The following is a 22,499-nucleotide window of genomic DNA, read 5'->3' as shown; positions in this document are numbered from 1 at the left end:
TGAAAGTACCCTGGGCTGGCATTTGTGTTCTCTTAGGGTCTGTTTGACATCTGCCCAGAATCTTCTGGATTTTATAGTCTCTGGTGAGAAGTCTGGTGTAATTCTGATAGGTCTGCCTTTGTAAGTTACTTGACCTTTTTCCCTTACTGCTTTTAATATTCTTTCTTTGTTTTGTGCATTTTGTGTTTTGATTATTATGTGATGGGAGGAATTTCTTTTCTTGTCCAATCTATTTGGAGTTCTGTAGGCTTCTTGTATTTCCATGGGCATCCCTTTCTTTAGGTTAGGGAAGTTTTCTTCTATAATTTTGTTGAAGATATTTACGGGCCTTTAAAGCTGGGAATCTTTGCTCTCTTCTACACCTATTATCCTTACATTTGGTCTTCTCATTGTATCCTAGATTTCCTGGATGTTTTAGGTTAGGAGCTTTTTGCATTTTACATTTTCTTTGACTGTTGGGTGTTTTCTATGGTATCTTCTGCATCTGAGACTCTCTCTTGTATTCTGTTGGTGATACTTGCATCTATGACTCCTGATCTCTTTCCAAGGTTTTCTATCTCCACAGTTGTCTCCCTTGTGATTTCTTTGTTGTTTCTACTTCTATTTTTAGATCCTGGATGGTTTTGTTCAATTCCTCTTTGGTCATGTTTTCCTGTAATTCTTTAAGGGATTTTTGTGTTTCCTCTTTAAGGGCTTCTACCTGTTTACCTATGTTCTCCTGTATTTCTTTAAGGGAGTTATTTATGTCCTTCTTAAAGTCCTCTATCATCATCATCATGAGATGTGATTGTTTTTTTAATCCGAATCTGCTTTTCCGTTGTGTTGGGATATCCAGGACTTGCTGTGGTGGGAGAACTGGGTTCTGATGATGCCATGTAGCCTTGGTTTCTGTTGGTACGGTTCTTGTGCTTACCTTTCACCATCCAATTATCTCTGGTGTAAGTTGGTCTTGCTGTTTCTAGCTGGAGCTTGTTCCTCCTGTGGGCCTGTGAGCTTGTGTCAGCACTCTTGGGAGGGAGACCAACACTCTTGGGAGACCATCTGTGTACAGCTCCCAGGTGCAGATGGAGACTGAGAGGATTCTGTCCCAGCTGCTACACTGTTCCTGTGCCCTGTGAGGTCCTGGGTGGTCCCATTCTGTAAAATTATTGGAGAGAAAGTGGAATGCTCACCTCTGAGCCCAGGAGTGAGAGCACTCCTGGGAGAGCAGCTCTCTCCTGGCAGGACCTGTGCACAAAGTGCTGTGGTACAGCCCCAGCTCCTGGGTGCAGATGGCAGCAGGAAGGATCTCTGGCATTTTATTTTTACTATCAGATGAGGTCATGGTTCCTTAAACATCCTTGGTGCTTATTGATGTATGATGTCATTTGAGGGCAAGGGATTAGGTATTTATTCCAGTCTTCATAATATGGCTTGTTTTGGTTTTGTTTTCAGAAATTGAAGACAGCATACTTATTTTTTCAGCCTATAATTTCTAACACTAGATGTCACCAAAATTCAGGTTACCTGTGGCAATGCTAGGAGGCAATCCAAGCTTAGGTTTTTCTTAAATCCTCAGCTGGTCAGTTTTTCCAGACTCAATTAGGGAGCTTTTTATAAAGGGTAGTTTATCCACACAAACCTCTGTCCGGGGCCTGCACAGGCCTCCATGTGCCTTCCAAAGCCAATAGTCTCTGGTTATGAACTACATAGAAAGAATCACCAGAGGGACCAGCCCTGGTTCCTATTCCAGAACTGTGGCTCTGAATGTCACAACGCTGAGCCCACAGTCGGTGTTGTGGCAGTAAGGCAAACTGAGACAAGCCCATCATGGTACAGAACCTAACTGTGACATATGTCAAGGTCTTAAGCTCCATCTGTGAATATTGACCCAGGATAGTTGTACTGCAACTGTACAGGTTGGGAATGGGTGGTAGCAATGCTTGCTCAGATCACGAAGGCTAGCATTGAGCTGCAAGGCAGTGTCCTTGCTTTCATGCCTCGCCACCCAGGAAGTGGATTTTTGCTTTCCATTCTAAAAGCTGCAGTTGTCAGGAAGATTCCTAACTGCAGCCTTGGCTGCATCTACCACAGGCCCATCAGCAGCATCTGCAGGTACAGGGCCACCGGAGCATAGGGTTCCACACAGAACTGAGATCACTGTGATGTTCTTATTGCTTCAAGGCTGTGGTCAGGATTTGATTTCTTCTCCATCCCCAAAGTGGAGGCCTCATTCTCCATGAAGCTTGGAATTATTTGAGAGGCCTTAGCATCTTTTCAGCGTGTCTTTTCCTGTTACACTAAAATCAGAACACTGTGGATGGGTTTTTCCTCCCTACCTTACTTCTTTAGCTCTTTTGAAAGTAGCGTGGTGCATGGAAATCTGCCAGGGGTGTCCAACCTTATGGCGTTATGACCTGATGCTGTTATCTACAAATGTGTTTGGCCTTACCTAAGCTATTACGGGATGCATGATACCCTAGGGCCTTAGGCTAGACACATCAATTAGTACATCAGTAGGAAGGCAGGTAACTGGTGTGTGATCTTACCTAGCTGTCTCCTTAAAGAGGACAACATTTAAACACACCAGGCCAACTTTATATCAGAAAGCAAAGACCTCCAAGAGCCATGTGCTGCCTGATGTATCACAGTGGGAAATGCAAAACACTACATGTAGAGGCTTGATTTCAAAACTCAACTTTAGCTTTAATCAAACTTTTAGATTTAATTCCCAGTTTGTGTCAAATAGAAGAAACAGAAGATGTTATGGTTCAGCACTGATGCAGAGTCAACAAAATAAAAAAATGCAGGAAAGGTTACTGGGAAAAATGTCTCAGGAGAGAAGAGACAAATCAAATATGTGTGGATCCAGAGTCTTACCAACTATAAAGTTTATAACACAGAACAAGAAATTGGGCCAGGCATGGTGGCACATGTCCTTAATCTAGCACTCAGGAGGGAGAGCTCTATGAGTTTGAGACCAGTCTGGTCTATAGAGCCCGTTCTAGGCCAGTTACATAGAGTTACATAGTGAGAGCCTATCTCAAAAAGAAAAATTAAGATATTTATTTTGAGTGTGTATGTGAAGGCATGCTTTTTTATGTGGGAGCATGTGTGTATGTTTATATGCATGGAAGCCTCAAACATCCTCAGGTGTCCTTCCTTGGGAGTCGTTCGGCTCTCCTTCTGAGACAAAGTCTCTCATTGATCTGGAAATTACCAAGCCCATGAGCCCTGGGGATCCACCTGTTTCTGTATCTCCAGCATTGGGATTACAAGCAGAAGACATCATGAATCTTGGCTTTTTCTTATTATGTGGTCTGTGGAGACTAAATCCAAGTCTCTGCTTTGTGGGGAAGCACTTTACCTACTGAGTTATCTCCACGGCTTCAGGAAATATATTAACTGACTAGATACTAAACAATGTTAAGAGAATATTAATGTTTTAGGTATGATGATATGGAGATTATGATGTTTTAAAGCAGTCTTTATATTTTAGATATACAAAGATGTGGTTATAGAGGACATAAGACTCGGTTCTGTATTGATTGTTTTTTATGAGTAATGGAAACAGAGGTTCACCATACCTCCTATATCTGTATATAGCTAAAACTTTGCACTAAAACAGATGAAAAAAACTAGGCATGGTGATTCAGGTTCTACTACTACTACTACCACCACCACCACCACCACCACCACCACTATGTAAGTGGCAAAAGGATCACAAGTTCAAGGCCATCCTGGGTCACAGGGCAAGTTCTGGGTCAGTGTCAGATACAGAGACTGTAACTAAAACAATAAAAATAAATAAAAAAATAAAAATAAAGCAATCATGAAAAATTGTACTCCCCTCCCTGGCTTTTCCTAGCTGTTCTTTTCTACTGCTATGACCAATTCATTCTGAATCTTTTCTTTAGAGGCCTCCTTCTCTACCTAATCATTAAATGTTAGTATGTGTTGTATGTAGGGCATTTTCTTTATTAGCGATTGATGTAGGCAGGCCCAGCCCATTGTGGGAGGTATTATCCCTGGGCTGGTGGTCCTGGGTTATGTAAGAAAACCGGCTAAGCAAGCCATGGGAGCAGGCCACTAAGCAGCACATCATGGCCTCTAGCTTATCAGCTGCTGCCTCTAGATTCCTACCCTGTTTGAGTTCCTGTTCTGACTTCCTTTGATGATGAAACTAATATAGACGTGTAAGCCAAATAATCCCTTTCCTCCCCAACTTGCTTTTTTTTTTCAGCAATAGAAACTCAAACTAAGCATGTCTTAGAATTTGTTCTCAATTGCTGATCTATCTGTATCTTGAATAATTTTTAGATTTTATTCTATAGTACATGAATGTATTATTAAGGATTTCTTAGTGGGAAACCTGGCACAGGGCTAGTCTGTTTATTTCTTGCTTGAACTGAGACCTTGCACCTGTAGCTATGGCTATGTGTTCAAATATTTGGACAAGCACTGCCCTGGGAGCCAAGAAACCATGAAACCAAGGTTTTGCCCATAAAAACAAGGCAAAATTTTGGGCTAAACCTTCAAGGACACACTAGGTTTAACAATTAGTAGTTAAGGTCTCTTTTGGTCCCTTTAGTGGCAGTGACCTTCATCAAGAATGTAGACTGCCATCTTTAAGGCCGCTACTCCCTGAAAAGTGGGAGTTGACCAGAGTCTTCTTACCAAATTCACCAATTTTGTTATTGTTGCTTTAAGTTTCTCTTCAGCAACTGTAAGGTACGTATTTACTTTTTCACCTTCCAATCTTGATTAAAACTGTTTTCTCAGACTGGAATTCTGAAAAATAATTTTCCTATCAGGGAGACTCACAAAATCTTGTATCATTCGTTTTCAAATGCAGATGCAGATGTATAGCCAGACTCAGTTGTAAGCCTTTTGGAACAAGAACACTATTAATAAAATAACTTGTATCTTCCTTAAATGCAACATTCACTACTACTTGCAATTTTAAGCCCTCAGTATCAGAGAAGATATTTAGGATTTTGAGAGCCTCGTTTGGAATACCTTGGTTTGAATTCCAGATATTTTGCCACTTGAAAGTCTCTCTAGCCTTGCCATGTCACAACTTTTCTCAGACTGTTTCATTATTGGTAAAATAGGTAAAGCATGTAGTTTTAAAGGACTTTTTAAAAATGATAAATGTAAAATTCTTGGAATTCATTACTATTTGATAAGTTTAGGTCTTGGGGTCTTGATCACATTACAGCACATTGCTTTTGAATGTTAACTTTCTTTATAGAGTCCTGGTTTAGGACATGCTGTATCAGTCTTAGGGATCTTACCATGAGATGACTTAATTACCAAAATACATTGGTACTTTAGGTACATTGTATGTTTATTTGGTCGCATCCGCCTTTAATCCCAACAACACGCAGGAGGCAGAGGCAGAAGCGGGCAGATCTTTTGAGTTTGAAGTTTGACACTAGACCGGTCTACAGAATGAGTTCCAGGACAGACAGGATACACAAAGACACCTTCTAGAATAACAAACCAAAATCAAAACAAACACAAACCAAACCAAACAAGAAGACCACAGGGAAAAATCAATGCAAGCTAACAGCTCCCCGATCCCACCGCACTCCAGCTTCCCTCGGGATCTACAGCGTCCAAGGGTGTGACCGAAGAACATAACAGGAGCCAGGAAAACCTGAGAAAAAAGTCGCCAGGGACGTCAGGCACATCAACTTGTCCTCACGTGGCCTGAGATGCCGTAAAACTCCTCAAGGTATCTCTACTTTTTCTCTCTTTCCAACTTGTCCAGGCGAAGAAGACGACTCAGCCAGCTAGAAGTTCGTGCACCTGCTCGGCGACTCCGCCTCCGGATCTGGAGGGCGGGGCTCTTAGGGAGGATGGCTGGCCGCTGCAGAGCCCTCTGGGAGTTGTAGTTCCAGATGGCGGCTCTTTTACAGAGGCTGCTGACTTTGTTCTCCGAGGACTCCATCCCCCGCCATGCCCCGCGGCCTAAGCCGTTGCCTCTTCCTGTTTAGGGGACTATTCTCTAAGAGGCTGCCTACTGAGAAGTCTGTGAAAGGGTCTTCGCCTCCTGCTCTGGTTTTCCGAGATTGAGGGATTGGCCTGCTAAGGTAGACACGTTCTCGCTCCTGGCAAACTCACTCTGGGACAGTCCAAGAGGGAACCCAGGGGAGGAGGGAAGGGCTGAGCTTGCAGCCAACGGGCTGTGAGCACGGAGGGGTCTTTGGGATGCCTGGAGAGCCAAGTCCCGGGCTAGGGACTCTGCTCCAGAGTGGTGCAAGTCCCTCGAGTGGGTCAAGTGCGGGGAGTCCGCGGGAGCTGAGAAAGTCAGGGTCTGCTGGAGCCTCTGGGAAAAGACATGAAGGGTTACAGCAGATGAACACCCGAAGCCGGGGACGAGAGGACTGTTGGGATAATTGTAGGGAGAGGGTCCTTGAATGAGAAAGATCTAGAGAGGGGAATCGAGCCGAAGCCTCTGATGATCCTACCACACTGGTGGTAAGGGTATGACTCATTGTGCTTGTACAGGTGCTGGAGATCCAACTCAGGGCTTGGCAATGAAGTCGCTCTTTCACCAAGGCACTTCCCCAGCCCATGAGTGACTGCTCTAATTGTGGGTGGCAATGGTGTGTTGTCTGCCTTGCAATCCTGGAGCTTCGAGGCGACTAGTCAAATGCTTTCTCCTCGTTTACAAATCAGGAAAAGACCTACTGAATGGAAGGCATCCGCTTATCATCTGTCAGTTATTAGCCAACTTGTCCAAAAGCGAATTGTAAGGATCCTTTGACAGACAAAAGCTTTTGTTTGTTCGCTATTTTAGGTTTTGTCATTTGTTTTCAACAAAACTTTTCAGCAGGTCAAATGACACTTGTAAATTAAAGAGAAACTTGTATGTCTTATAAACAACTACTGCCAGATAGGCGTGGGCAAATCTGTAATCCCAGGATTTAGAAGGGCGAGGCAGGTGAACAGATAGTCTCCAGTTTAGATAAGTAAATAGTGAGACTTCAAATCTGAAACCCAGAGGTAGAGAAATGGCTGGCCTCTGAAGTGCTGACCTTGCAAGCATGAGGATCCAGTGCACGTGTGTGTGTGTGTGTGTGTGTGTGTGTGTGTGTGTGTGTGTGTGTTTGCATTTTTGTAAAAAGCAAAACCAGGTGTTATGGTTCACATAGTGATGCCCAACACTAGTGAGATAGGAATAGCAGGCCCTGGGGCCTTGCTGGCCACCTAGTCCTCTGGAATTGGTGAGCTCCAGCCCAGTGAGAAAGCCTGTCTCAAAAAGCAAGGTAGAGGGAAGATACCTGACTTCAGTTTCTGGCTTCCACATGAATGTGTGCAGACCCACAAACATATGCATACACATACACCACACATACAAGAAAAACTAGCTACTTAACAGAGATGTTGCATAATCTTTATACCTCTAAGGAAGTAAAATTTACCTTGCATACCAGGTCTTGCTCACTAGAGCTTTGAGAAAAAATCAGCTTTAGATTTCTTCCCAAACTCTTTAATGTGAACCTGTTTTACACATAAAGCTATTCTATTATAGTTTCATAATACTGTAAATATTTAACAGGAGCAAGCTCAGGAAGGCAGTACTGCTTATGTGAATTACAAATGAAAACAGAATAGTGTTTTTATAAAAGATCTATATAGTCATAGAAAGGAAAACAATCATAAGAGGTTTAAATTTCTTAGCAGGCCTGCGTTTTTATAATACACTTAAACTCTGGTTCTTTGCTAATAGTTTTGGGGTTGTTTGTTTGGTTGTTTTTGGTTGTTTTTTTTTTTTTTTTCTAAAACTCAACTTCTGAAAAACTAGTGTTGCTGGTCTAGGAAAAGGAGAAGTTCTTTGGTATCACAGTATTGCTTTGGTGCTTTCTAGACTACATTGTGTCTATAACTGTCAGATTTTAACCTTTTTTTTTAAAAAGGTATTTATTATATGTGAGTACACTGTAGCTGTTTTCAGACACTCCAGAAGAGGGCATTAAATCTCATTACAGATGGTTGTAAGCCACCATATGGTTGCTGGGATTTGAACTCAGGACCTCCAGAAGGGCAGTCAGTGCTCTTTACCACTGAGCCATCTCTCCAGCCCCATGATTTTAACATTCTTTGTAGCCTTAGTTAATCAGAAGAGAAAAATGTGCCTCCCCTCCCCCACCCTATAGCATCAGAATTGTAGAGTAATGGCTCTTAGCTATTAGCATACCAGTACATTCTTCATAAAGAAGGAATATATGTGTGTTAATAAACTCTAGCAGATTTATAGAGAAAAGAGATGCACATGCAATAACTGAATCTACCAGGCTGCCTTCTTTTAAATGACATGATTCCCTTACTTTTATACTACAGAGGTGGACAAACTCTTACCAAATATCACCTGTTAACATCCATTTTCCTTTTATAAAGTATTATTAGAATACAGCCATGCATACTCATTTTCATACTATCTGTCGTACTAAAAGGCAGAACTGAATAATTCCAGATGCTCAATGGCTTAAATAATTTCTTTCTGCCCCTTTACAGAAAAAAGTCACTTTGCCTAATAAACAATATTAAGTATCTTAAATTTTATAATATATATAAATGTATCAGATAATAACTAATATCAGCCTCTGAGAAAGAACATAAACTCAGATGTTTATATCCATAGAAATATTTATGTTACCACAACCTAGTGTATTCTGCAAGTTGATGCTAGTGTCTTAGCACAGGTCCTATAGATTCACATATGGATAATTATAAGGAGGGTGTTAGGCGACCTAGGACCTTCAGGTCATAACCAGAGAACACTTCAAGCAAGCCCTGTCTCTCTCCATAATGCTACCACCAAGCACAGGCAAGCACAGCTCCTTGCTGCCTGGGGTTGGAGTCAACTTGAATTATAGCCACACATTAATCAGTCTTACTTTCCTTTCTGTACCTCTGTGACTTTTAACATACCAAGTCATGATTGCAGGTCATGGATTAACTTAGAGCCCCATCCTCTTTAGAGAGTTGTAGGAGCCAGAATGTAATCGGTGGGGCTATTAGAAGCTATTCTTACCATGTTGCAATTTGAGGCAAGAAGAGTCAGAAGGGCAACATTGGGTATGTTCTCCGGTGGTGGTAGGGACTTTGTGGGAGCCAGATGGAGCCTCCTAAGACCAAAGCTGTTGTTTTCCCCAGAGCTCTGTCCTTATCTACTTGGCTTGGTTATCTCACACCCTGCTGGAAGCCCTTTCATTTCTTATCCCCAGTGTTTGCAACATCACCATTTCAATCCTGACATTCATTTTAACTCACATGTTTTTACCCCAATATCATACAAATTATATAAGCCTTCAACTTCCTTTTGGGTCGGGCCTTTATCTTTTCATGGTATTCTCATAAAATACTTGAGATGATGTAATTTATAAACAACAAGTTTATATCTGACAGTTCTGAAGACTAGAGAGTCCAGGTCAGGGTGCAGTTCATTTGGATGCTTGGTAAGGACCTGCCAGATGGCGCCTTCTTGCTAAATTCTCACAAAGTAAAAGAGACAGAGGGCAAAGTGGGGCTGCTACCTCAGCCCCTCTATTCCTACTAATCACATTGGTGATTTAAGCATCTCCTAAAGGCTGCTTAGGACTCTAACACTGAGTCATCTCTCCAGCCTTGATAATTACCTTCAACAAATAAGCCTTAGAGGTAAGCATAGTGCAGTATCCCTGTACTCTAAAACTAGTTTGGAACAGTCAGAAAGTCTTAATGACTTAGCTAGCAATGGGTTAAGAGTCTTCAATTTAGGGCTTTGTTTTAAAGATAGAAGATTAAGATACTAGAACTGGATATTTCTATTTATGTTATCTTGACTGTTTAACATCCACCAAATTATTAAGACCGTGGCAAAGAGATGTTGTGTGAGTGCTTAGCATTTTTGCCATTGATAGACCATTCTACACTCTAACCTAGGGTCACAGAACTCTTGTTCTCTTCTCAACATACTTCATCACATAGTATCTTATGTTATAAGATCTTATGTTATAGTATCTTATAAGATACTATAGTATCTTTTAGTTTTACTCATTTAAAAAAAAAAAAAAACATTAAGTTGCTTTTGGAGCCATTCATGTTTCAGGGGAGTCTGAAGTCTGAGCTAATTGACTGAGGCAACTGGAAACCACCAAGTTCTGTGCTCATTTGCTTAAAAATTATTAACTATTTGATAAAGGAGGCAATAGGAACTTTGGACTCCTCGTTTATGAGCTTTTATTTAAATCAACTTTTGGCCTCCTTGGAATAAATCACTAGTTTTACTATGCCACATCTCAACATTTCTCAAAATAAATAGATGCATTTGTAGCCAACCCAGAGCCTTTAAGTTCCTGAATGCTCCTCATATCTTCCCTAATATCAGTCACTTTTTGGTAAGGCTGATTGACCTTAAAGAATCTTCCTAAATGTTCCCTCATTCCCACTTTAGTAGTATTCAATCCCTAGTTAAAGTATCTTCAGAACTTAAAAGAACCTACTCGTTCTGAACCTATGAATATTCTTAGTATATTTAAGAACCAACCCTGCAGTTGTAGGTTACACACAGGGAAGTGAAGTCACCCACCTCTTCCACTGTTTAAGCAGATTGGTTGTTCCTCTCCTGTGGACCTGGCCCTTTCTCCGGTTGAACTGTCCCTGAAAGGACTGATGCTGACTTGGGAAAAATCCTTCAGACAAAACAAAATAAAACAAAACCAAAACTTGCATCAGGAAACAGAGTCGCTAAACTAGTTTGCCTCAAATAAAACAGATATTGTGCTTAATTTCTAACAATGGATGCAAAGACATAATTCCATCCCTCCCGGTGGGTCCCATCTGTTTTAGAGGTTAAGTCCCATTTGCTATGTTGGCTGTTAATGGTCTTTGATTCACCATCTAGATGATGAAGAACTGACTTTTCAGATCTTCTTGGGTCTTTGTGTGAGCTCAAGCTCTTCCTTCTGGTGAGTACCATTGAGGAGGAAGTGGCTGGCATTGGGCATTGCATCGATGGGATTCAGTCCTGGCTGGGGCTCTGTCAGCTATGTGATCTAGGACAAGATTCTTCTCTGAGATTCTACTTGTTTCCCTCATTCCTTCCTTCTATTCCCTCCCTCCCTTCTAATGTAACAGTAATAGTTATTTACCAAAATTTAACAGTTTAAACAGCATGAAGCAAAACATTAGACAGCAGGCAGCCTTCAGTAAGACAGCAGGAACCCCATCTCCAACGCCCTTTCTACTGACAGATGCATCATTTTCTCTGGGGTTCCTCCAAAATGGCATGCAGTGGTTCGCTAGAATAAATTCTTTCCCTTTAGCACTATTTTCTTTGTGGCTGTTTAATGATCCTATGAAGATCGACCTTTTTATTTTTTTCTACTTTAGAATGTACTCTTTATACTAAATACTCTGTGAAAACTCCATTGCACAGAATAACAGTGGTTGGCACAGTTTTATACAAACGAATGTATCCATTTCAAAGGAAGCCCTTTAGGGTTTTGGATTTTCCAAATGGATTTTGCCAAAGCTACTCTTTTCCCCCACCCCTCACCTCATGCCATTCTTTTTGATGAGGGAGTACTGTTTTCCTTGCAAATCGTTCTTTCCATTTCTAAAATGCCTTTTTCAGCTGAAAGATTTAAAATATTATATAAGGTATTGCAGAATCTCAAAAGTGACTAGCCTACAAGATGTTTACCGCATTTATAAGCTTTTGATGCTATTGTATGACCCAGATTAATTTCACACGTTTCACATGTATTGTTTATGGAATATTTTTACCCATTGCCTCAAAGAGCCATTTTTAGAATTAGTCAAGTTTGTACTTCTACATTAATTGAAACAATGGAATTGTGAGGGTTCACTTTGTAAGTAGGTTAGTGTCAGTTGTGACATAGAGAAACCAGCCCTGGGTCCCAGCATGATTTGATTTCATTCTTCTCTGTGGTTCTAAGTGGTATAAGACCATTTCTTTTCCCTCTTCAGCTTCTCCTGTTCCTTATCTTTCCATAATCCTAGTCTCATTTTAGTAAGGCCACCTGAAATCCAAGAATCTTCCTAAATTTCTCCTCTTAGTAACCTTCAATCCTTAAAGTAAGCTCTGGGAGTTAAAAGGACTCATGTTCCCTGATTAGCATGGCTTTCTATTTATATTATCTTGTTGGTTTAACACCCACCAAATTATATCATTAAGACTGTGGCAAAGAGATGTTGTGTGAGTGTTTAGCTTTTTTGCCATTGATAGACCATTCTACAGTCTAATCTAGGGTCACAGAACTCTTGTTCCCTTATCAACATAACTTCATCACATAGCAGAGTATCTTATAGTTTTACTCATTTAAAAAAAAAAAAAAACATTAAGTTGCTTTTGGAGCCATTCATGTTTCAAGAGAGTCTGAAGAACTCTTTTAGTGTAGAAACTAAAGTGACTGGGAGCTGCGTTCCACGCTGACCTGCACAGCTCCCGAGGCATTCTCTTCAGACACTGCCACTGAGATGTGGTGGAATCCTTGCGTGGGCTGCAGAAAAGAATTTCAGGAAGAGCCAATGTGAAGCAGATTTAATTTATTGGTGATTGATGTTAAACCTATATTTACGCATGGGTGTTAATAGAACATGTGCTCAGGGAAAAGACGGTATTCCTGGTATGTGACGTGTGAGCTTTCTGGGAATGTGGAGCTTAAGTCTCTTAACATAGCAACATGTGTGTACTTTATATGTGCATGCATGTGTATATGTGTGTGCATGTAATTATATACAAGGAAAATTACAGCATGGTTTCAAGAAAGTTTATATTCTTGTTTGTTAAATTCCCAGGAAAATACAGGCTTAGATCTTGAAAAGGAACAAAGTCACATTCAGGTGATTTTGGCCTTAAGCATGGTCCACTAATGGTCTCGTTTGAAATATCTCTATAAAAATGATATTACCTCTATGTAGGTTGTCCCTAATACAGTTTTGTTAATTTTGCTGGCACCTTTGACTTGTAGCAGGTAAGAGAGTTTAAGTAAACCCAGAGACTAGGGCCCCCTTTCTTCTCACATCTTCTTAACTTACATGTCTTGCCTTAGAATCTTAAGCTTTTAGTTAAAACTTAAGGCAAACAAGTGAACTATCTGTTTTAATAGGTAGATGAAGGTGTTGAGACCAGTTTGATCATGCTGGGTACAGCTTAGCAAATATGAGACCAACAGGTCTACCTTGTGAACCCTTGCCTATGAATAAATAAATAAATACTTCAAATTTTTATTTTTTCTTTTTTAACTATTTTAGTAAAATTAATGTTTATCACAGTTGCTCCGATCTTAAATGGGATTCCAGTAGCAACTACCTTCAAACAATGTGTACTTTACACTAAAGCAATGGTCCTCAACCTGTGAGTCTCAACCTGGTATCCTGCATATCAGATATTTACATCAGGATTCATAACAGTAGCAAAATTACAGTGAAGAACTAGCAATGAAATAATGTTATAGCTGGGGGCCAGCACGGCACGAGGAAGGGTCACAGCATTAGGAAGATTGAGAAATACCACAAAAGAATACTCTTGCTACACATTTGAAAGTGTGCAATGTGCTTGCTCTATAAATCTGTTTCAGAGTCAATCGATAACACTTTTTAACCTGGGATAAATCCTGTTTGGTTTGTTTTTTGCACATCCTTGGATATTGAAGCACTTCTTACAATATGTAACTTGGACTAAAATCTTTCACTGATGTCTTGCTAAACTGATTTAGAAAAGCAGAACCAGTGATTGGTATACAGATGAACTAAAACTGAAGTAATGAAATGGAAATTAGTGCTGTGTTTGCATGCAGCTGGGCTGGCTCTTAAGCGATTTAGGGGATAATACTCTTCTCTGCTTTACAAATTATATTTTTAAACTTATTGATGGTAGGAAATGTGGCTTAATTTTCTATTTTCCCCAATACCTCTTTACATTGTAGAGACTCAGTAAGCCCTTGTTGAATGAATGACTGTGTTTAACATTTACTGTCACTTAATGGTTTGGCTGTCTTAGTAATTTCTTCCATTCTAATCCATGTAGCATGTGGAAGTGAAATACTTTGGGGTGACACTAGTTTTGGTTATTGTCTTAGTCAGGGTTTCTATTCCTGCACAAACATCATGACCAAGAAGCAAGTTGGGGAGCAAAGGGTTTGAGCTTATACTTCCACATTGCAGTTCATCACTAAAGGAAGTCAGGACTGGAACTCAAGCAGGTCAGGAAGCAGGAGCTGATGCAGAGGCCATGGAGGGATGTTTCTTACTGGCTTGCTTCCCCTGGCTTGCTCAGCCTGCTTTCTTATAGAACCCAAGAACACCACCAGCCCAAAGGTGGTACCACCCACAAGGGACCCTCCCCACTTGATCACTAATTGAGAAAATGCCCCCCAGCTGGATCTCATGGAGGCACTTCCCCAACTGAAGCTCGTTTCTCTGTGATAACTCCAGCCTGTGTCAAGTTGACACACAAAACTATCCAGTACAATTGACCCCTTGTCAACTTGACACACAAACACATCACTATTAAGCCTCAACCCTTACTTTCTTATTCATCCCCAAGATCTAAATTACTTTAAAAGTCCCACAGTCTTTACATATTAAAAGTTCAATCACCTTAAAATGTCCAACATCTTTAAAATTCAAAATCCTTTAAAAATTCAAAGTCTCTCAACTGGTGGGCTCCACTAAAATACTTTCTTCCTTCAAGAGGGAAACATATCAGGGCACAGTCACAACCAAAAGCAAAACTCATACTCCAATGGTTCAATGTCTGGGATCCAACTCACGATCTTCTGGGCTCCTCCAAGGGTTTGGGTCACTTCTTCAGCTCTGCCCTTTGTAGCACACAGCTTGTCTTCTAGGCTCCAGCTGCCTGTACTCCACGCTGCTGCTGTTCTTGGTGGTCATCGCATGGTACTGGCATCTCCAAAACTCTGCTATCTTCCACTGTAATTAGGCTTCACCAATAGCCTCTCATAGGCTCTCTTCAGGGTGACAAGCCTCTGCTCCTAAGCATGACCCCTTCAAGTCCTGGGCCATCAATTGCAACTGAGGCTGCACCTTCACCAATGGCCTTCCGTGGCCTCTCACTGTGCCAAGAGCCTCAGCTGCTCTTCATGACCCCTTTATGCCTTCAAAACCAGTACCATCTGGGTGACTCTTACACAGTACCAAGTCCAGCCACAGCACAAAATACAACTGTGGCTATCTCTGGAACACACTCTCTGTGCTCTCAGAAAACACTGCCAAGAAGATTTCATCTCAGTGATGCTGGTCTCTTCTTAATCACCACTAATTTCTTAGCTCCAGCTAACCAGCATCAATAGTCCTAGTAACACAAAGGTTTGCTTTAGTGGTTCTGGTATCTTGTTACTCACAGCTGATTCTTCAGCCCCAGCTAACCAAAACCACAGAATCTTCACAATCAAAACATGGCCACTGTAAGAGTCTTTAATCTTCCCTCTGAAATTTCACAATCCAGGCCTCCATCTTTTGCACTGTTCTTAACATTGTCTTCCAAGCTCCTACAGAACTTTCCACCGAGCTCTTAATATTCTAATGGCTTTTCTAGCTCAAAGTTCCAAAGTCCTTCCACAGTCCTCCCCAAAACATGGTCAGGTTGTCACAGGAATACCCCACTACGCTGGTACCAATTTGTCTTAGTCGGGGTTTCTATTCCTGTACAAACATCATGACCAAGAAGCAAGTTGGGGAGCAGAGGGTTTATTGAGCTTACACTTCCACATTGCAGTTCATCACTAAAGGAAGTCAGGACTGGAACTCAAGCAGGGCAGGAAGCAGAAGCTGATGCAGAGGCCATGGAGGGATGTTTCTTACTGGCTTGCTTCTCCTGGCTTGCTCAGCCTGCTCTCTTATAGAACCCAAGAACACCAGCCCAAAGGTGGTACCACCCACAAGGGGCCCTCCCCCCTTGATCACTAATTGAGAAAATGCCCCCCAGCTGGATCTCATGGAGGTACTTCCCCAACTGAAGCTTCTTTCTCTGTGATAACTCCAGCCTGTGTCAAGTTGACACACAAAACTAGCAGGTACAGTTATCATCCTCTTTCCCCTCTCTGTGGTGCTGGGACCTCTCACATAATGTGCAAGTACTCTGCCATTGAGGTCATTTCTCTTTCCCTTCCAGTCTCTTTGAAATGTTACTCTCCCAGGACACTGCCTAATGGATTTCTTGAGCATTTGCTCGTCTTTAGTAGTACCACAAAGGCCCAGACAGGCTTATGCACTGGGCAGAAAAGCAGAAGCAAAGAGGGAAGTGAAAGGGAAAGAAACAGAACAGAAAACGCACAGATTTGGGGAATAGAGCAGCTTACTAGCTAGCATCTGTGTCACAAAGTCAGTGGCATGTTGATGGCAGTTGTCTACGTGTTTATTAGTAAGGAAGTCTTTTATTTAAGAGGGAGCAATTCAAAAGGTGGCATTAAAAAGTACTTTTATCTGTTTATTGTGATGAAAAATAATACAACTGAACATTTCTCAGCACAGAGTTCTAATGCGTGCAGCACTATTTTTAGCCCTTAGGTAAACGGGTGAGGTGGGTGTGATTGTTTTGATTTTGCAGGCAGGAAGGTAGTGGTGTGGAGGTTAAGTGGATAGTGCTAAATCATGTAGGTGAAGGGCAGATTTCTGATACAAAACCTTACTTCCTTTCAGTCCTTCCATAAATATTATTGTAAGAGAATCAGGATAAGTTTGGAGTAGAGTATTCATCTAACATAAAGGCTCAATAGAGGCCCCAACAAAGGGAAACAGATGGGGTGAGGTGCTAGGGGGGAGGGGGGAATGTGTCGGGTAGAGGAGCATATACATAGAGGCAGGGGGTAGGAGGAGGGGTAGGAAATCTTTGGGGAGGGGGGCTTTTGGGAGGGGAAAATTGGGAAAGGTTTTACCATTGGCAATGTAAATGAAGAAGATACTTAATAAAAAAAGAAAAAAGAAAAGAAAATGCTGTGAAAGGAACATATCAACATGTGATATATAACAATACAGTCTTTCTACTAGACAAGTCCAAAGTTGTTAACTTAGGCAATGTCTTAGTTACTGTTCTGTTGTTGTTAAGAGACACCGCAACCAGGCATCTCTTATCATAGAAAGTACTTAATTGTTCAGGAGTTGATTGCAGTGTTAGTACAATGTCATTGTGGCAGGATGCATGGTGGCAGGCAGACATGGAGCTGAGAGCTTACAGCTTACATCCTGAACCTCAACTGACAGGCAGGTGGGCAGGCAGGTAGGCGGGTGGGTGGGCGGGCGGGCGGGCGGGCAGGCAGGCAGGCAGACAGACAGAGGTGGATGGAGAACAGGGTAGGAGAGAGGGAAAGAAAGAGAGAGAGAAAGAAAAAAAGGAGTATTCACCTAACAACTGTGTGTCCTGTACTCATCTCTAGGGAGAAAGAGGGAGGTGGAGAGGAAGGAGAGGGAGGGGGCAGGGAAAGAGTGAGTTAGAAAAGTTAACCTAAGGCTCTGTTAAACAAATCAGGACAGATGCTACATACTTGTTCAGTGTCACAGTAACGTGAAGTAGGAGATGGTGAAAGTAACTGAATCTGTATAGTCCGGGAAATGAATTGTCTCACTTACTTCTCTTTAGGCTGAAAGATAAGAAATTTCAAGTGTTAATATTGACAGAGAGAGGGACATGTGGCACAGCAGTGGTGAAGAGGGTCAGCTCAGACTTGGATCACTTGGTCCTGACAGTCTGTGATTGGTCCCTTGCACCTTTTATCTTTCTGCATATAACAATTCCAGCAGTAACTTACACAGTAAGGAATAAGAACAATTGCTTTTACAGCTCACAATCTATTTCATTTTATATAGTTCTTTGCATTGTAGAGTGAAATATACATACACAAAAGTGCATTAAGCACACACACATTCACATACAGAGTTATAGAGCAAATATCCCTATCACAACAGTTAGATTGAAGAAGAACACTGCCAGTATCATATAAGATCTCCTGTCTTCCCTGTTACAGCCCTCTACTATCCCTCTAGTGTGTTCTCTCCACATCAGAAGTGATGCTGTTTCCACCTGGATAATTTCCTGGAAGTTGTTTCATACATTATAGATGTTTAGTGTCTTGCTAATCTCTGTCCTTGATATGTCAGTTAAAGACATCCTCCCCCAAATTATACTGACTAATTGCATGATGTCAAATTCCTTCTGTATTGCTCTGCTCTATATCTCTACAGCTCTTTGTGGTAGAATAAACTGTAGGGCTGAGATAATAGCAGAGAGTTCCACTCATCTGTTGGAGTTCTTTATCCATTTTCATTAGATATTGTTTGGGGAACCTGATTGAAGAAAGAGATATAGCTGAGTTCTTTACAGTCTTTTCTGAACTAGAGAAATTGTCTTCGGTTCCATATGCTGCTATTATTGAAATATGGTCTTTTAGGTAATTCTAATTGTACCAGTGATGATTTTTCAATAAAAATAAAGTAAGCAAAACAAAGCGTATTTCAACAAGTGAGCTAGTCTAGAGTATATCAGTAGAGTACTATTTGGTTTATAGCATAATGCCTACGAGAGATTCCCAGAATTCTAATATAATAAAAATTCTGAGCCCATAGATGAAGAAAACATTATACACTCTCCCTTTAAACTCCCCACAGTCCTGTTCCCAATAGTTTTTGTTAAACTATGAGTACCCAAGGATGAGAATACAATGCTTTCTAAGCATTTTAAAGTAAAATTTGATATATATCAGTAATAATGATAAAAAAGATAGTATGTTCTCAAAACAAGAAGACAGGTGTAACAGTAAGGAATGGAGATGCTGTGCTTTCTGGATTTCAGTGCAGGAAAAGCCGGGAAATGGATTAGATGCCGAGTGTGAGAAGTCTCTGATGAGACAAGCAGAAGGACCAAGAGAACACCAGCTGAAGTAGGAAAACAGTATGCATGTGGTTTGGGTTTAGGTTTTTTTGTTTTTGATGTAGAAAGTCAAGGTTGGAACATGCTAAGTTTGAGTTGTATAATTCTGTCTAGGTAAAGATGCTGAGTAGCGAGTTGACTATGCAGGTGTATTCAGGAGAGATGTTTGACCAGAAGCATTACTGTAGAAGTTGGCATCCTGAAACCTTCTGAACTTTGTGTAGTTGAAGTGCTTTATCTTCGTGCCTCCTAATGTGATAGCCACTAGCTACAGTGTGAGGAGACTTAGCTCCTTCTGAGGGAGTGAGGCCTGTTTACTTCTTGTGTCTTCTCTGAGGGCAAACTCTTACAGTCTTTACTTAAGGCGGACCTTGGTCTCCGTTGAAGACATCAGCTCAACTTCGGGAAAAGCAGCCATTCCCTGCAGCCATTCGGTGTTCCTTTTCTTTGCTGCCAGCTTACCTGATTTCATTCCCTCTTTTTTGAAGCTTTCCAAAAGATTTTTAAAATATTCTATTCCAGGGTTGGGTCCAAATAGCTGAATCTGTATAGTCCTGGAAATGAATTGTCTCACTTAACTTCTCTTTAGGCTGAAAGATAAGAAATTTCAAGTAATATTTCTGATGAATGTCAATCATGTGCCCTCATGTAAGTCCTGACAGCTTTAGTCCCAGGCTCGCTTAAGAGCTGGGGGCAGCCTGGGAAACAGTGAGCCATCTTTAAACGGACGCCAGCAGCAAATTCCCATCGTCTCTATTTTGTTTGCATGCAAATATATTAAAAAATAGTAAAAAATTTAAGATTAAACTAAATTACCTTTTTCTGGTTTATATAGGACTGACTTTCCCCAGCGCCTGGAATCTGGGAAAAAATGGCAAATGTGGATAGTGACTCTAGGTATCTTATCTCTGCGGTAGAACATGAAGTAAGTCCTGGACCTATGAATATCCAGTTTGAGTCATCAGATCTGAGATCTAAAAGGTAAGGTCTTAATGTGTCTAGTTCATAATTAGGGCTTCTAACAATTAAGGTGTAATACATTATAGCCCAAAAGATCAATAGACTTGATAATGAAATAATCATTTTCTTACAGGATTTATACTCTGATCTATGCCTATGGTGATATGAATCCTGTTTCCTCACACATTTTTGTGTCTTGGGATAAACATGTCTGTTAAGAAAAGGATTGGGTTTTGTCAAGTAGGGTGCATTTATGTAAGTGACTCAGACACCTGTTTGATTACCCACTTCATGCAAAGTAATCTGATGCTAAAGATAGAAAAGGAATAGGCTTTTACCTTCACTGAATTTCAATGCCAGCAGATAATTTAAAATAATTTGTGATTAAATAATCTTTCAGTTTATAGCTGGAAACCTCAAGAGAAAAAAAAAAACAAGTACTAGTAAATGAGTTCAATAAATAGTTACTGGGTAGGAAGATGCTGCAGTAAGTAGATGCTTGCTGTGTGAGCATGAGGACCAAAGGTTGTATCCTAGCAACCGCATGCACTAGATGTGGGCCCATGCTCACCTTTAAACACAGTGCTGTAGTGAGCAGAGACAGGAGGATCACCACAGCTTGCTGGCTACCAGTCTATAAAAAACAAACCAAACCAAACAAAAAACAACAACAAAACAAAACCCCACATGAGTTCCAGATTAAGAAAGAGACCTTGCCTCTCAGAAACAAGATAGAGGATAATTGCCTCCTCCCGCCTCAATGCATGTACACACTTGTGGGCACCTGACACTAAGCCTGACTCAGTTCAGTCCCCAGGATTCACATGAAAGAAAGAATATAAAAAGAATTAAGCAAAATTAAATAACCTCCTGGTGAGAAAATGAGGTAGAAAAATATGTAAATATACCTACAGTAGTTTTAACAGGAATGTGCAAAATCTGTGAGAAAACCTAAAATGCTCCTGAATGATATAAAATGGGATTTGGAATATTTCATCAGCTCTGAGATGCTACTGGTCGTAAATTGCATTTAAAATATACAAAGCTTGGCACAGTGGCACATACCTTTAATCCCAACACTTGTGAGGTGCAAACAGGCAGATTTCCTTGGGTTTGAGGCTAGTGTGGTCTAGAATGAGTTCCAGATGAGCTAGGGATATATACTGAGACCGTGTCTTGAATGATCAGTAGGTAGGTAAGTCATTCGGTCAGACGGATGGGTAGACAGACAGACAAAGAGGGTATGGAACAAAGCTCAGTGGTTAAGAAAACTGGCTATTCTTCCAGAGGACCTGGATTTGATTCCTAGCACATACATACATGATGGCTCACGACCATCTGTAATTCCAGTCCCAGAAGAGTTGTCACCTCCTGTCCTCCATCAACATGAGCCATGCACATGGTGCACAGACATTCTTGCAGACAAAGTGCCCATACACATACACAGATCATTTCAAAAAACCTCACACACAACACACACGCATGCATGCTGTGTCCGTGTGTATTATACATGTACAAAAATACTGGACTTGGAATGTTTGCTTTGTTTTCACTGAAAGAACTCTTGACCATGTGTTAGTTCTCATTTATCTCTTATGGAACTATAGAAGTTGATCATAGAAACAAAGTGTATTGGCTAAGACAGTATTAACACCTCACACTTAGAAAACCTGACTGTTTGGGGTCCTTTTTTGATTTAGTCATCAGACAGGTTGTGTGTCCTTCCTTTGGAGACAATTGTCCTTTGGCCATAAAGAGAGTGGGTGACTTTGATGAAGCAGCCTTCTTTGATTTTCTCCAGTAGCACTGAGGATGCTTGCAGGTTCCCGTCCTTGCACTGTCCTGGCCTTACTAGATGGTGTCATGAGAGGTCTTCTCACTTATGGTTGCTGTTCCTTCCTGAAATGGTTCTTCAGTGTTTGCCTGAGATGGCCCCCGGGGTGGCAATTATTTGTCAGCACACCACCCAAAGTAGCTGTCACACCACCACCTGGCCAGCAGTAATTCAGATACTAGGTGTTAGAGATTGTGAGGTGTCCTCCTTTAGAAATGTTTAAATGTATATATTAGAAAAGTATATTATCAGTAAGATATGACAGGAACTCATTGTCTGCCCCAGGCAGGAAGAATAACATTTTAATCCATGGGGTTCTGTCAGTGAAGTATTTGTCACATAAACTTGAGCACCTGAATTTGCGCCCCAGCACCCATATAAAATCCAGGAGCTACGGTGCGTATCTGTAATCACCACACTAGGAAGGCATGGACAGATGGCTTCTGGAGAGCATTGGCTAGCTAGCCCAGCCAAACTGATGAGCTCTAGGCTAAGTGAGAGACTGTCTCAATAAACAAATAGGCAAATAAGTAAATAAATAAATACACCATCTCAATAAATAAATAAATGTGCAGTAAATAAATGATAGAGAAAACCATCTCATTAAGTAAATAAGCAAATAAATAAACAAGCCATCTCAATAAATAAATATGCCAGTAAATAAATGAGAGAGAGAGAGTCGAGAGAGAGAGAGAGAGAGAGAGAGAGAGAGAGAGAGAGAGAGAGAGAAGCAGTTCAAGTAGATACCTGATGTTGACCTCTGGCCTTTTCATACTTGTGCTCGCATATACATATACACACATGTGCATACACAGATGTGCA

At 41.0% G+C, this 22,499-nt stretch overlaps 1 protein-coding gene across 6 annotated transcripts in view; it reads left to right on the top strand.

Moving 5' to 3' along the window:
• The first annotated feature begins 5,949 nt into the window (after positions 1–5,949).
• Positions 5,950–22,499, top strand: part of Slc38a9 (solute carrier family 38 member 9) — an 82,179-nt gene continuing 65,629 nt past the window's right edge. For 2 of the 6 annotated variants that reach the window (XM_052159349.1, XM_052159348.1), the window contains exon 1: positions 19,777–19,864. Coding sequence is in view for 2 of the 6 variants with exons in the window: in XM_052159351.1 (XP_052015311.1) it covers positions 19,755–19,864 (110 nt within the window). In the remaining 4 variants the exon portion in view is untranslated. Of the gene's footprint in view, positions 6,078–19,718; positions 19,865–22,499 lie in introns of those variants that run through there. The other 4 variants (XM_052159351.1, XM_052159346.1, XM_052159347.1 and 1 more) reach the window with 4 other exon arrangements.

Source organism: Apodemus sylvaticus, chromosome 16 (assembly GCF_947179515.1).
Source record: "Apodemus sylvaticus chromosome 16, mApoSyl1.1, whole genome shotgun sequence".
Taxonomy (NCBI): Eukaryota; Metazoa; Chordata; class Mammalia; order Rodentia; family Muridae; genus Apodemus; species Apodemus sylvaticus.
Note: the sequence above shows the minus strand (reverse complement) of the source record. Positions and strands in the feature narration are given on the sequence as shown.